Source organism: Megalops cyprinoides, chromosome 24, assembly GCF_013368585.1.
Source record: "Megalops cyprinoides isolate fMegCyp1 chromosome 24, fMegCyp1.pri, whole genome shotgun sequence".
Taxonomy (NCBI): domain Eukaryota; kingdom Metazoa; phylum Chordata; class Actinopteri; order Elopiformes; family Megalopidae; genus Megalops; species Megalops cyprinoides.
The window spans coordinates 24,299,968-24,316,253 of NC_050606.1; the positions used below are offsets into that span (position 1 = coordinate 24,299,968).

General features: G+C 40.7%; 1 protein-coding gene across 1 annotated transcript in view; it reads right to left on the reverse strand.

The window, feature by feature from the left end:
• Nucleotides 1-16,286, reverse strand: part of dnajc1 (DnaJ (Hsp40) homolog, subfamily C, member 1) — a 68,034-nt gene that overhangs the window by 27,575 nt on the left and 24,173 nt on the right. The window contains exons 4-6 of the mRNA XM_036518605.1: nucleotides 9,482-9,647; nucleotides 8,527-8,624; nucleotides 7,664-7,757 (exon numbers count right to left, since the gene is read on the reverse strand). Of these exons, the coding sequence (XP_036374498.1) occupies nucleotides 7,664-7,757; nucleotides 8,527-8,624; nucleotides 9,482-9,647 (358 nt within the window). The remainder of the gene's footprint in view (nucleotides 1-7,663; nucleotides 7,758-8,526; nucleotides 8,625-9,481; nucleotides 9,648-16,286) is intronic.

The following is a 16,286-nucleotide window of genomic DNA, read 5'->3' on the forward strand; positions in this document are numbered from 1 at the left end:
ATCTTCATATATTAATGAGTTTGGTGCATGATCAGAAATTAGGATACTATCATAGTGGCAATCTTTTACTTTATATCCCAAATTGGCAGAAACTACAAAAATAATCAATGGGAGAGTATAATTTATATGTAGTTGAGTAGCAGGAGTATTTGAAGCCATTGGGATTCATGTCCCTCCAAATGTCCCTCAGATAAAGTTCCTCCATAAAGTAATGGATGGTTTGTCTACTTCTAGAGTGAGAATTATTGGTACCCTAACTTCTGTCTAGTTCTGGGTTCAGTCTACAATTAAAGTCCCCTGCTATAATGTGGCTACCAGACAGAGATGAGATTGTAAGAAAGATATTATAAAAAAAACTTTAGGTCATCATTGTTTGGAGCATAGATATTTATCAGGTTCAGTTTTTCAGTAATAAAAACTGACTTCCCAATAAGATAAAAAAAATACATAGAAAGAGAAACAAAACACAACTGGATGTTAAGAGCTACCTTCATTATGGTGAACACTAAAATGTACCCCCCTTAACTTTAAACTTGGTTACCTGCTTCCCTCCCCCCTATGTACAATGGTACCTATCTAACAGCTAGTGGCTGTTCCACACACCCGTAAAGATCAACCTGACTGTGCCACAACGCTTTCTCATCTTACCCCACCTCACCCCACCCCACCTTACACCACCTTTCCGCCAGCAGAAAACGAATCAGGGGCAACTGAAATGCAGAGAGGGGGCGGTGACTTAACCCAAAAAATTATGCACATTGCACACAGCTATAAGATTGTTTAACAAGTGTTTAACAAGGGGGCGGGGTAGTCCATTTGAGGGGGCAACGCCCCCTTACGCTCCCCCGTGACGCCGGGCCTGCCCCACCTCCGCTACAAAGACATGAATCTCATTTATAGGTAAGGTCATGAAAAAGGGTTAATACTGGCTGTGAGCCTCTGAGCCAAGTTACCACATAACAAACTATGTTCATTTTACACACTTCAAGCTCAGTGATTATTTAAATCAGTACACTGTAAACAGTGACTGCATTATGTTACAGTGGTCCATTTTCTGATTTTAGTGCCCTAATAAAGTCCTCTGCTTCACCTGGTTTGTTAAAGATGCGAGACTGGCCACTGTGTGTCACCAGTAGCTGAGCAGGAGGGATCATGCCATACTGGATTCCCATGGAATGGAGCTGCTGTCTCACTGCATCAAACTCTTTCTGTTTTTTGTGTACGCTGGTTGCCAGGTCCTCGTAGAATCTCACCAGACATTTCTTGTAAAGAATCTGTCCCTTCACCCTGGCAGTTCTCATCACAGACATTTTATCCCTGTAATTTAGGAATTTCATAATAAGAGTGCTGGGTGTAGCGGTGTTAGATGTATTCTTCTGACCGACCCGGTGTGCCCTCTCCAGTGTCAAAGCAGCTCGTAGTGGTGCCAAGTTCAGAGCCTCTGGTAACCAGTTTTCCAGGAATGTGCAGGTGTCCTCTCCCTCCACACCTTCAGGCAGAATAATGAGTCTCAGATTCGATCGTCTTGATCTAGTCTCCAGATCCAGTGCCTTTTCCTCAAGGTCTTTGTTTTTATTTTCGAGGGTCTGAACTTGTAGAGAGGTGATGCTATCCTCTGCTGCAGATATCTGGATCTCTGCGCAGTTAACCCGCTCAACACGCTCATTAACATCTTTACGTTCTCTATTGCTGACAAAATGTCATCCAGTTTGGAAAAAAAATCCAATTTGTGATAGCAGCTAATATCACTTCTAATCCATCGTGCAGCTCTTCCCCACCAGTAGACTCACTGTCTTTTTTCCCTGCCTTACGTATGCTAGTATTAGCCTCGCTATCTTCACAGTTAGTACCAGAACTCAATTTAGAAGCGAAGTCAGACAACTTCGACTGAAACGGCTTGTTAGAGTTTTTACCAGGTTTCCTTTGTGAGAGAGGCTTCGCCACCGTCAATCACACCCACGGAAGTCGTTTAATGTCCCATTTAACGAGTATTGGTCAAAAAATTAGTAGAGAGGAAACGATGCTTGTAAATCAGTCAAAGCAGCACTGTAATAGAGGTGGTTCTGGGCAGTTGAGGGCGGGGGTGGAGGGCAGGAGAGGCACACGTGGTACCCTGAAATTCCTCTGTTTAAATGCTAGAAGCATAAAAAATAAAATTCTCGATCTGGAAACCGTTATGAGTAATAGTAACTTTGATGTTGTTGGGATTACAGAGACGTGGCTTGGTGCAGGGGATGGGGATGAGTACAATGTAGAGGGATACAAGATGCTAAGAAAAGATAGAATCAATAGAAGAGGAGGAGGCGTAGCTCTCTATGTAAAGGATAATCTTAATACTCAGAAAATACCAGGAATGGAGCCCCTTGGTGTTAGTGAAGACATATGGAATGGAAGATATTGGGGGAAAATGAAAGGCCTGAATGCTGGAGTATGCTATAGGCCACCAGCCTCAGACAGCAATGTCAGTAGTATGCTCTTTGATAACATTAAACTAGCATGTCAGGAGGGGGAGACAAAAGTAATGGGGGACTTCAATTACCCTTCAATTAATTGGGAAGCTGTGTCAAGTCAAAGTAAATGTGAGGAAGATTTTTTGGATGTTGTAAATGACTATTTTTTGATACAGTCTGTTACTCAACCAACGAGAGAGAACACAATCCTAGATCTGGTTCTGTGTAATAATCCTGATAGAATCGGCAGTATTGAGGTAGGGGAACCACTCGGTACAAGTGACCATAGTCTTTTGGCAAGTTAAGTCTGCATTCTCCAATGCTAGAGTATTCAACTTTAGGCAAGCTGACTTTATTAAGATGCATGATTATAGAAGGAATATAAACTGGGTACCTCTTCTAGGTGGTAAAACTGTGAAAGAAATGTGGTGCATATTTAAAACGATTATTCTGGATGTACAGCGTAAATTCATTCCACAAGTGAGAAAAGGAAAGCTGAAAAAGAAGCATCCACAGTTGATGAATAAGTCGCTACGGAACAGTTTGAAACAAAAAAGGAAATTATTTAGAAAATACAAGTTGGAGAGCTCAAATAGTAATGACATTGAATACAGTAATATGTGAGCTCAAGTTAAGAAAAAAATAAGGGAAGCCAAAAGGTGTTATGAAAGACAAATTGCACTAGATGCAAAGAGCAACTCTAAAAGTTTTTTTCAATATTATGGTCAAAAAAGGATAGTTAAGGATGAAATAGGTATAAAAAATAAGGATGGGGCTATGGTTTACGATAACAAAGCTATTGCTGATACACTAAACAGTTACTTTGTGGAGAGTTTCACTAGTGAAGTGTTTTTGCATATGCCTTCAGGTGCAGTCAGTTCTCAGAGACTTATAGAGGAAATTGATTTAAATGATGCAGAAGTACTAGATAAACTTCAAAAACTTAAAACAAATAAGGCAGCAGGCCCTGATGGAATATATCCAAGAGTTCTCAGAGAACTAGCAGAGGTGGTTTACAAGCCTCTGACAGTTATTTTTAAGCAATCCCTTAAAACTGGAGAAATACCAGATGATCAGAAACATGGCAGTGTAGTACCTATCTACAAGAAAGGAGACTGGACTGAACCAGGAAATTATAGGCCTGTCAGCTTAACTTGTATCGCATGTAAAATACTGGAATCCATCATTAGGGATAATTTGGAATTATTCCTGGAACGAAATGGTGTTCTAAATGATAGCCAACACGGTTTTCGCAGAGGGAGGTCGTGCTTAACATACCTCCTGGACTTCTTTGAGGAAGCTACAGCATGTCTGGACTCAAACCAAGCTTATGATATTATCTATTCGGACTTTCAAAAGGCATTTGACAAAGTTCCGCACGAGAGACTCATATTGAAAATGACACCTGCGGGAACTACAGGAGCTATCACCGAGTGGGTTCGAAGTTGGTTGTCTGATAGAAAGCAGACTGTAACTGTGGGAGGAACTGTATCAGAGCAGGGCCCTGTATGAAGTGGAGTCCCGCAATGATCGGTGTTGGGGCCTTTGCTATTCCTTACATACATAAATAATCTTGATGCAGAGGTTAGTAGTAAAATAGTAATATTTGCAGATGATACAAAACTAGGGGGGTCTAGCCAACAGTATAAAATCAACTAAGGTAAAACAGGAAGACCTAAACAGCATCCAAAAGTGGGCACATACCTGGCAGATGACATTCAATTTAGCTAAATGGAAAGTCTTGCATGTGGGAAATAAGAGTACTTCATGAGGGGAAAAACTGATTTATTTGATACTGATCTGATTTATTTAGTTTGACTTTCTGCCCTAAGGTGCTTTTCACTTGAAATTCCAGATTTTTTTCCTCTGCTGGCTACCATATTTACACTACGCTTCCACTGCAGTGAATTTTGCTTCACTCTCATTCAGGTTGTATGGGGGCGAAATTTGCGCCGATTTCTCCCCCATACAACCTGAATGAGAGCGAAGCAAAATTTGCTGCAATGGAAGTGTAGGGTCGGCCTTAAACATGGACCCGCCCCCCGGGAAAATAAAAAAAAAAACAGACATTAGATCTTTTTTTGGAGTAAAGAGTACTGTAAGTACAGTAGATGATAGTGATGTGTGGATTTATTTAGCGACCACTTTTACGTTAGTCATCTTTTGAATAATATGGCAACAGCGATTGTAACCTAGGCTATTAGCTAGCTAGTTTCTGTACTGTTGAAACTACTGTACGTTAAATAAAATTTGATTTCAGGATATGTTGAATTCATGTTAAACGACGACTGCAAGCACAGTAAACCCATTAAACAGGTTTTTATTTTAAAGATAACTCAGGGCTCCCGCTTCTTGACACAGCAGATTAACTGGGACGACACAGCTAGCTACAACTGTCATTGAGTTCACAAGGTAACCGCCTTTGCAAATCAAGGACGTAGGATGTATTCTGGACTACTCGCCACACAGTTTTCAGTATCAAATTCTCTATAGCCTACTACTGAACAGTCTTCTTTTTGAGTATGTCACAAATTTTCATACGTTAGCTTGTTACTTATTTCACTGATCGTTAATGAACAAGCCAACATTAGCTAGCCAGCTGTTTTATCACTGACATATTGCGGAGATAAAGTTAGTATCAGCTAGCTAGCTAGTAGCCTAATACTGGTGGGATAATTATGTGCTTATGTAACCTGAGCATTCAAAGTATCACAGCTCAGTAAGCTATGCTGACAACCAGGGACTAATTTCTATGTCAACTATTGCGTTAGCTTGCTGGGCACTAACGTTAATGTAAATGGATACCTAAATGTTTAGACTGAATTGTTGACTAACAACCTTATTTCAAGCCCCCCCCCCCCCCCCCCCCCCAAGCCTAGCTCGATAATTTTCAGTTATTTTCAGAGGAAACGTCAAAGATGAATCGTAAATGAAAATTGATCATGAGTGCTGGGTGTTCAACGAACAATGGACTGATAATTATTTCTTTTCAGATTTTCCAGTTTTGCAGATTTGAAACTCTTTTCCTAATTTAAATGTAAAATATGTACTGTTCAAAATGCACATTTGGCTTCTCCCTACTTTTCAGAATATCCCTCACTCTATCAAACCTTATGTATTACACTACTTGCACCAAAATGGTTGATTATGTTTATCCCTTATTATGTTTTATATACAACTTTGACAATGTGCCATGGCAATGTAAAATAAACCCAGCTAATAATGGTATATAAACAGATTGAAATATATCATTAGATGGATTAATATTCAACTAAGGTAGATCTGTTGTCCACAGTACTATTTACTGCTACTGACATACTCCGGCCCTCCCAAAGAGCCAGGCAGAGTGATCTGATCCTCCTAACAAAAAGTTTGGGGAACCTGCTTTAGTCAAACCTTACTTGGAATACTGTGTGCAGTTCTGGGCACCGCACTATAAGAAAGATACTGAGGTTCTTGAAAAAGTTCAAAGAAGGCCAACTAAATTAGTTCCTGGCATGAAATATAAAAGCTACGAGGAAAGACTCAAGTCACTTAACCTATTTAGACTTAGCGAGAGGAGACGTAGGGGTGATCTAATAGAGGTTTTTAAATTTATAAAAGGACTCAATAAAGTTAACTACAATATATTTTTAGGGTGAGTTCAGTCTGTAGAACAAGAGGACATAAATGGAAACTAGTTAAGAGTAAGTTCTGCACTGATATAAGGAAATATTATTTTACACAAAGAGTTATCAATACATGGAATAGGTTGCCAGGTCATGCAGTCGAGGCAGAGACCCTTGCTGTGTTCAAGTCCAGACTTGATGCAGTTTTGGATACTCTTTAATTGTAATGACGAGCTTAGTTGGGCCGAATGGCCTGTTCTCGTCATAATATGTTTTTCAGTTCTTTATTGAGTGCATACTTGGTTCTCTTGTATGCGTCCCGGTCATCACTCCTATAGGCATTTCCCCAGCTCAAATGAGAACCAAGGTTTGCTGTTGTTATACGTATACACAATCTTTGTTGGGATGCAGGTCTCCTCACAAAAACTGATGTAAGAGGTAACTGCCTCAGCATAGTCATCCAGGCTGTCTTTGGTGTTTCTGAAAACATCCCAGTCTGTGGAGTCCAAGCAGTCCCATAGATCCCCTACGGCCTCAGAGGACCATATTTTCACCTCTTTCACTTCAGGCTTGGCATTTTTAAGCTTTTGTCTGTATGAAGGGATGAGGTGAATAAGGGAATGGTCAGAGTTCCCCAGTGGGCCATGGATGGTTGCCTTGTATGCATCCTTGATGGTGCTGTAACAATGATCCAAGATTTTGCCTTCTCTGGTGGGACATTTCATCAGTTGTTTGTATTTAGGGAGTTCAACACTCAGGTTGGTGTGGTTGAAATCTCCCATAATAATGACTGGAGAGTCAGGGTGTTTTCAACCTTCAACCTCTACAGTCTGGTCTGCTAGGTGTTGTTATGCTGAGTGGGCATTTGCCTGAGGTGGAATGTACACCCCAATCAGTATTATAGAGGCGAATTCCCTTGGGGAGTAGAATGGATTGCAGTTGACAATAAAACTTTCCCGCTCTGGAGAGCACATTTTGCCCAAAATAGACATTGCTGCACCAGCACTGGTTAAAATAAAAACATATTCCTCCGCCTCTGGATTTCTGGCAAAGTGTGGGATTGCGATCTGCTCTGAACAGTGAAAAGCCAGGCAGATCTACCGAAGCGTCGGGAATGTTTTCATGTGACCACGTTTCAGTGAAGCAGAGCGCAGATGTAGTACAAAAGTCCTTTACCATGCTTACCAGCATCGGATTTGTTGTGTAGAGACCAAACATTTGAAAGAAACCAGGAAGTGCCGGTTGAAAGCCGCGTCTGTGAACCTGTGAAAGAGAACCACCGTGTCTTCCCCGTGCTCGCCGCTTTGTTCCAGGATAAGGATTGGTAATCACTCTTTCGTGGAATTTCTTCAGGTATGCTCAGAAATTCCAGAATAACGTCTTGTGGCAGTAAGCTCCTAACAAGAGATTGTGTCGGTCGAAAGTAATCTGAATTGTGGTACTATGAATAAGTTTAGCGAACAAAACGAACAAACATAGACGCCATGCAACCATGGCTGCCTCTCGGGACACCATCTTTAGCCTTATAATATGGCCTTACAGACCTCCTTTGTGTTAACAGCAAATTCCAGTGAAACCATGCACTGCAAACAGGAGTTCAAGTACCTGGATGAGACAGGGGAGGGACATCACTGACAGATATACCCAGATACCCATCTTGAGTGGCAAGATGTCCTGCCAATGGGGTTTCTCCAAGGACCTAAGAGGAAATACAACCACGTGATTTAAAGGAAATGACTGCAAACATGTTTCAGAATACAAGCCTGGTCAATATGTCAGTCCATCCATGGGCTACAACAAACTCTGTTGGTCTTGCACCTCACTGCTGCATGTGAAAATCTTAAATTAATTTTTGATGGGTTTAAACACTGCATTCTATTTCAGCCAATATTTCTCCCTTCTAAGCCATCACAAAGATTGATTTGATGTCTGTCACATTATTTGCATGTTTTTACCCCCATCAAGGCCCTTACACCAACTGAGAGACCCCATTTTAGTCTGTATTGCACAATTTTGGTATGATCACAAGAAAATTGGCTGCAATTATAGGTTAAATGTAGCAAGTCAAAGATTCAGTGTTACAGTACAACCTTTCAGTCATGCAACTTCAGTTCTAAATCAAAGTTAACAATTGACAAAGATGACAAGCAGTGTTTTAAAATGCACAATCCTGTAACTCTCAAAGAAATTTTAACAACATTGACTAATTAAAAAAGTAGAAAATAGGAAAATATTTTCTATTGTTCATTTTTTCAGGAGCAACTTAATGACAATGGAACAGTAAAGGAAACTGCTGAGATGCTACAAGCTATGAATCAGATAGACATTGTCCCCACCACGGGGGGGCACGATGCTGGAACACTGTCCGCTGCCCATGCCCTGATCCATGTTGGGACACTGTCCACGCCCTGAGAGAGCCGTGCTGCGACACGCATGTCTCTAACAGTAAAGGATGGCGGAACAGTTACCTCTCCTTTTTGTCCTGAGCCACAGCCTTCAGCTCATCAGGGCTCCTGCTGCTTGTCTTTTTCTTCTTTTCCCTCTTCTTCTTGCTCAGCAGTTCATCCTTGTCAAGAAAGCAGAAGGGGAGCAGGAGAGATAGGGCAGACATAGCCTCCCCACAACAAAGGATTCCAGCTACTTTTTGTACTGTTAAAAAAGTAGCTAGAACAGAGCCTATGCAAACTGAGCATGTGGGCAGCTCCCAACGAAGTGAAAACATTGTGATAATAATGTGTGCTGTTGCCGTAGTGCTCAGTGCCACTTCAAAAAAAGTTTTTTTGAAAGTTCTGAAAAAGGCAATGGCTTCAATATCAAATCATATTCTTCATGTTTGCTCACACAGCTCCAAGTCCTATCTCAGTACTTTTCAAATAAGAATTATCACATTATAACGTTTGCACATCAAGCATTCATTTGACAAATTAAGGTATAACACAATGCATTAATATGTTAGTATAAAGTGGCAGACTGGCACAGCCAATAAGAAGAAAGCTCTATGAGTCAGCAGAATGTCACAGCCAATAAGGAGCTGGGACTACAATCAGGCTTGATTTCCTAGAGGCACAATGGTATTGGACCTGAATTACAAATGAGAACATACACAGAGCTGAATAAATGAATAATCTCATAAATTACTACCAAGTAAAAGTGAAAAGGAAAACAATATTGATCTCCTCTTCTTATTTCAGAACTCTTGGATCTTTGGAAGTTAGGAAACAAACTTTGAAATTTGTTTTTTGGTAGCATTTCAAACCACCACCTTCTACTTTCCTTGACCATTGGATGAAATATTAAATGTTTACATATAAGTGTTGGTGACATTTTGCAAAGGAACAAAGCCCAGATCATGAACAGGATACACTGCAATAAATGTTTTACTTCTGTGTTGTGACCCTAAGGGACCCCCCTGTTTCATCTTACCAGCTGCTTCTCCAGGTAGATGGACCATATGACTGCGTAATGGCCCACTGTAAGTATGAGGAAGAGCAGGAATCCCAGTTCTGCATTACTCATCTTCCTGACCCTTCGGTAGTAGAATACAGGCTGTTTCCAATCTGGCAACCCGTTGACGAGAATGTCATTGTACCTACAAACAAAATAAGGTGTCTAAAATGGGTGAGGCCACATAGAGTAGTGTGTGACACACTACCCTGTTTTTACCACAGTAAAATACACATATACTTAATTTACTGGTTAATAGTTAAATTCCCCACAATGGAGTACCATACATTTACAGTTGCAAGAAAAAGTATGTGAACCCTTTGGGATTACTTGGATTTCTGCATAAATTGGTCATAAAATATGTTCTGATCTTCATCTAAGTCACATCACTAGACAAACACAGTCTGCTTAAACTAATACTGCACAAAAAATTATAAGTTTCCATGTTTTTATTGAACACAACATGTAAACATTCACAGTGCAGGGTGGAAAAAGTATGTGAACCTTTGGATTTAATAACTGGTTGACCCTCCTTTGGCAGCAATAACCTCAACCAAACGTTTCCTGTAGTTGCAGATCAGACCTGCACAACAGTCAGGAGGAATTTTGGACCATTCCTCTGTACAAAACTGTTTCAGTTCAGCAATATTCTTGGGATGTCTGGTGTGAATCGCTCTCTTGAGGTCATGCCACAGCATCTCAATCGGGTTGACTCCAGGGCCACTCCAGAAGGCGTATTTTCTTCTGTTGAAGCCCCTCTGTTGTTGATTTACTTCTATGCTTTGGGTCGTTGTCCTGTTGCATCACCCATCCTCTGTTGAGCTTCAGTTGGCGGACAGATGGTCTTAAGTTTTCCTGCAAAATGTCTTGATAAACTGGGAATTCATTTTTCCGTCGATGACAGCAATCCGTCCAGGCCCTGAGGCAGCAAAGCAGCCCCAAACCATGATGCCCCCTCCACCATATTTCACAGTTGGGATGAGGTTTTGATGTTGGTGTGCTGTGCCTTTTTTTCTCCACACATAGCGTTGTGTGTTCCTTCCAAACAACTCAATTTTGGTTTCATCTGTTCACAGAATATTTTGCCAGTAGTGCTGTGGAACATCCAGGTGCTCTTTTGCAAACTTCAAACGTGCAGCAATGTTTTTTTTGGACAGCAATGGCTTCCTCCGTGGTGTCCTCCCATGAACTCCATTCTTGTTTAGTGTTTTACTTATTGTAGATTTGTCAACAATAATGTTAGCATGTGCCAGAGATTTCTGTAAGTTTTTAGCTGACACTCTAGGATTCTTCTTCACCTCATTGAACATTCTGCGCTGTGCTCTCACAGTCATCTTTACAGGACGACCACACCTAGGGAGAGTAGCAACAGTGCTGAACTTTCTCCATTTGTAGACAGTCTGGCTTACCGTGGACACATGGACATCAAAGCTTTTAGAGATACTTTTGTAACCCTTTCCAGCTTGATGCAAGTCAACAATTCTTGATCGTAGAGCTCTTTTGTGCGAGGCATGGTTCACATCAGGCAATGCCTCTTGAGAACAGCAAACTCAAAACTGGTGTGTGTTTTTTATAGGGCAGGGCAGCTTTAACCAACACATCCAGGTTGGTTGACTCCTGGCTCCAATTAGCTCTTGGAGAAGTCATTAACCTAGGGGTTCACATACTTTTTCCACCCTGCACTGTGAATGTTTGCATGTTGTGTTCAATAAAAACATGGAAACTTATAATTTTTTGGGCGGTATTAGTTTAAGCAGACTGTGTTTGTCTAGTGATGTGACTTAGATGAAGATCAGAACATATTTTATGACCAATTTATGCAGAAATCCAAGTAATCCCAAAGGGTTCACATACTTTTTCTTGCAACTGTATATACAGAGGTTACAGGGCCACACCTACCATTGCATGAAATGTTCTGACATCAATGAAGACCTCACAGAAATGTGCTCTGTATATGCTAATATACCCCAGTATGGATTATGCTAACAAACCCCAGTTTGGATTATTCTTATGAACCTCAGTGTGGATTATTTACATTTACTTTTATTCATTTGTCAGACGCTTTTATCCAAAGCGATTTACAAGTGAGGCAGAGTACAACACAAGCGAAACTCATATACAGAGTCACAATATTAGAAGTGCTACATGACTGTTTCAAAAGTTGACCAGACAAGGTAGCAGCTAGCTGGTTGAAACACAAGTGCATTAAACCATTACATTTTTTAAAAAGAAAACAGAGTTTCGGACATAACAAATTGCTTTAGGTGGTAGTGATTGAGGTGATCAAGTGAGTGTGGAAGAGCTGTGTCGTCAGATGTTTCTTAAAAATTGTGAGGATTCTGCAGGATGGATTAAGTGTGGAAGTTCATTCCACCATCAGGCGACAACAGCAGAGAAAGGTCTTGATAGTGATTGTGTGCCACGATGTGATAGGACCACCAGACACTGTTCCGGAGCAGAGCGTAGTGGTCGGGAGGGAACATACACTTGTAGAGCGTTCAGGTAGGTAGGTCCACCTTTCTTGGCTGTTCTGAATGCAAGCAACAAGGCTTTCTACCTGATGTGGGAAGCTACAGGGAGCCAGTGTCTCATTGAGACAAAGAGAGGTGGGCATCAGTCCTCTTCGGCTGGTTGAAAACCAGACGCACAGCCAACATTTTGTATCAGCTGCAGAGGCTTAATGGTGTATGCAGGAAGGCCAGCCAAGAAAGCATTGCAGAAGTCCAGTCTTGAGATGACAAGAGCCTGGAAAAGGAGCTATGCAGCATACTCAGAGAGGTAGGGCCTCATAGTCTAGTTTTTTCTCTAACTAGACTGGTTGTTTAAGAAGAAACTACCAATACAGAAGTAACTGCAAGAAGAAGTTTTTCCTGCTGCAATGTTATTTTTCCATCATTAGCAATATACACCTCCGCAGTTTACCACCACCCTACAGGTTTGCTGAAAGCTGTCCCTTCTTAAAAATGTTCTCTGAAGCGCCTCTTTCCCCAACTTGTCCTCGGCCTTCTCCCTGACATAACAACTGATCATTCAAGCACAATTTACCGTGTCAAAATAAGACTCAACAAAATGACTCTTCAATATGACTCCAACTCAACCCACTACTAACTGGTTTAATTCACTCAACTCCATGACAACTAAATTCTACTGGAAACATAAACCACCCCGGATTAAACTAGCAACTTTACAGAAACACAAATCTCAAGGAGGACTGGAAGCACCAAACTTCTACTATTATTACCTGGCTAATCAACTACAGTATATCTCAAAGTGGATTCATCCCAACCAACAGAATAACCCATGGATTGAAATAGAACAGTCAGAATGCAAAGAAATTTCAATCTCTGACTTGCCATTCCTTAGCACTTCCATAAAACACCACGATTGCTTCAAAAATACCGTAATCTCAACAACCCTGACAGCTTGGTGGAAAATTAATAAAATCTTTAAATTCACAGTGTCACCATGTAAATACACCCCAATATGGCACAACCCTGACTTTACACTCAACAAATCACCACTCCACTCCACCACTTGGAAACAAAGAGGTATCACACAGCTTCAACACATCTTTCAGAATAACACCTTCATCACTTTCCAGGACCTGGTGCAAAAGTATAACATAGGGGAAGAGCAATACTTTCAGTACTTACAATTAAAATCCATTCTAAAATCCAAAATTAATAAAACTAACAACAACCTACATCCACCTCCACTAGTGGAAGAAATGGAAAAAATAAATAATACTAAGAAAACTATCTCCAAATTATACAAACTAATATCATCCTCTGACCAAACAATATCCCTCCCCATCCAAGACTGGGAAAAAGACCTATCACTCTCTACCAATGCAGACTTCTGGACTCTAATCTGTAGAAACACTTTCACAATCACAAACAATACTAATCTTCAACTAATACAATATAAAGTAAGAACAAAGAACACATATCACCCAGCACAAGATGTATAAGATGGGATTCCTAGATTCAGACATATGCTCACATTGCACAATGAACACCCCAGACAAGTATTTCCACTCTAACTGGTTGTGCCCACCAACTTACAACTTTTGGAAACAAGTTACTGACAGAATATCACTTTTTATGAGCTGTAACATCCCGCTCTCTCCATCCCTCTGTCTGCTCGGGGATACCTCTGTGATCAGCCCACCAATCCAAAACCCCCAACCCATACTCATCGCCCTAGCAATTGCTAAGAAAACTATCCTCTTAAACTGGAAAACAAGAAACACAATAAACATCACACAATGGTTAAACTTTCTCATAGACCACATATCCATGGAAAGAATTTCATTCCAACACCAAAACTTATACTTTCAAAAAATCTGGGCCCCTTTCATAAATTCACTGAATTTGCCTGCTAGCTGAAATAAGTAGAATGTTGGTCAGATAAGGGTACACTCTTATTCTATAGTATGAGTACACTGTTTTACATAGTGTGATGGACCAATAGTGCAAGCCTTGCACTATATATTGTTTTTAATTATTGGTTAATTGTATGGATTTGTTAAGTGGAGAAGGCACTAATCTAAAAGGGGTACACTGAAAAAAGTCATTTATCATATGACTTTGATAGCCGCTAGCCACAATTACAGCAGTAATAGGCAACATCATCCTATCATCCTACATATTCTGTTAACCTGTGCTATACTGAGTCCTGTGAGTGTGTATGTGTTTGTCATTGGTTGTCTAATGTTTGAAAGTTTGCCCACCAGAGTATGGCTGGACACCTTTTACAAGGACCATTTGTCTGTCTGTCCATCTGTTTTAATGCATCCGCATATTCATTCTTATTTTTCTATTTTTTATTAGTACTGTAATAAAGATCATTCTTTTTTGCAAAAATAAATAAATAAATAAATAAGGCTCAACGTCACTCTCTTTCGTTTAGCTGTTATCAATATGTGATTTAAGTGCAGACTTTCAGCTTTAATTCAAGGGGTTTAACAAAAATATATAAATCGAATTACAGCAATTTTTATCCATAGTCCTCCCATTTTCAGGGGATCAAAAGTAATTGGACAATTGACTGAGAATCTGTTTAATGGCCAGGTGTGGGCTGTTTCCTCATTATTTCATTATGTTGTTCGCTATGTAATGTTAGGTCACCAGTTCACCTATCTCACTATACCTATCACTATTACTTAGCTACAGCTTAGCTAGCTACTAACCAGATAATAAACTACTAACCAACGTTATTAATCATCGTAAGAGACAAGTTTTGGCAGCATAGCTATAGCTAACTATCTCTTTAATGATCATTGGACTCAAAATAGCATGTATTTGGACATATCCACAAAGTCAACGAAACAGTGGAAAGCTATGTACAGGCACACGGAAAAGAGTACAAGGCAGATGTTTGTTCTTCTTCCGGTTTCGCACCAGTCACATAATAGAAATGTTATCAACACACCCACTCGCCCGCAGTGGATTCTCCGGAACGTTGCCTGCTCTGTTCACACATGGGCTCACTCCGACATGAGGCAGACTTTGTACTAGGGAGCTGGCAGAATAAAGTCCGTCACATGTCCGGTCCGACTGATTCGGACATTTGCGTTCTCACATACAGCTCCTCCGGCTAAGGGCCGGATACGTTCCGGCTTCCAGTGCATGTGTGAAAGGGGCTTATGAGGTCCAAAGAGCTGTCAGCGCAAGTAAAACCGGCCATCATTAGGTTGAGAAAACAAAATAAGCCCGTCAGAGAGATGGCAGAAACATTAGGAGTGGCCAAATCAACAATTTGGTACATTCTTAAAAAGAAGGAATGCACTGGTGAGCTCAGCAATGCCAAAAGGCCTGGACGACCATGGAAGACAACTGTGGTGAATGATCGCAAAATTCTTTCCTTGGTGAAGAAAAACCCCTTCACAACATCTAGCCAAGTCAAGAACACTCTCCAGGAGGTAGGCGTATCATTGTCAAAGTCTACAATCAAGAGAAGACTTTATGAAAGTAAATACAGAGGGTTTACTACAAGGTGCAAAACACTGGTAAGCCTCAAAAATAGGAAGGTCAGATTAGACTTTGCCAGAAAATAATATATAGTATAAGAAAGCCTGCCCAGTTCTGGGACAATATTCTCTGGACAGATGAAACTAAGATCAACTTGTACTAAAATGATGGGAAGAGAAGAGTATGGAGAAGGGAAGGAACGGCTGATGATCCAAAGCATAACACATCATCTGTGAAACATGGTGGAGGCAGTCTTATGGCATGGGCATGTATGGCTGCCAATGGAACTGGGTCACCACTGTTTATTGATGACATGACTGCTGACAGATGCATCAGGATGAATTCTGAAGTGCATGTTCAGTTGGGTCGAACTATCTGCTCAGATTCAGCCAAATGCTGCAAAACTGATGCAGTGTGACGCTTCACACTACAGATGGACAATGACTCAAAACATACTGTCAAAGCAACCAAAGAGCTTTTCAAGGCAAAGAAGTGGAATTCTTCAATGGCTGAGTCAGTCACCTGACCTCAACCCAATTGAACATGCATTTCACTTACTGAAAACAAAACTGAAGGCAGAAAGACCCACAAACAAGCAGCAACTTAAGACAGCTGCTGTAAAGCCTGGCAAAGCATCACTAGGGGGGGAAACCCAGAATTTGTTGATGTCGATGGGTTCCAGACTTCAGGCAGTCATTCAGTGCAAAGGATTTTCAACCAAGTATTAAGTATGATCATTTTATTTATGATTACTTTAGTTTTTTCTCATTTTCTCCCCAATTTGGAATGGGCAATTCCCTGAATTCTGGAAT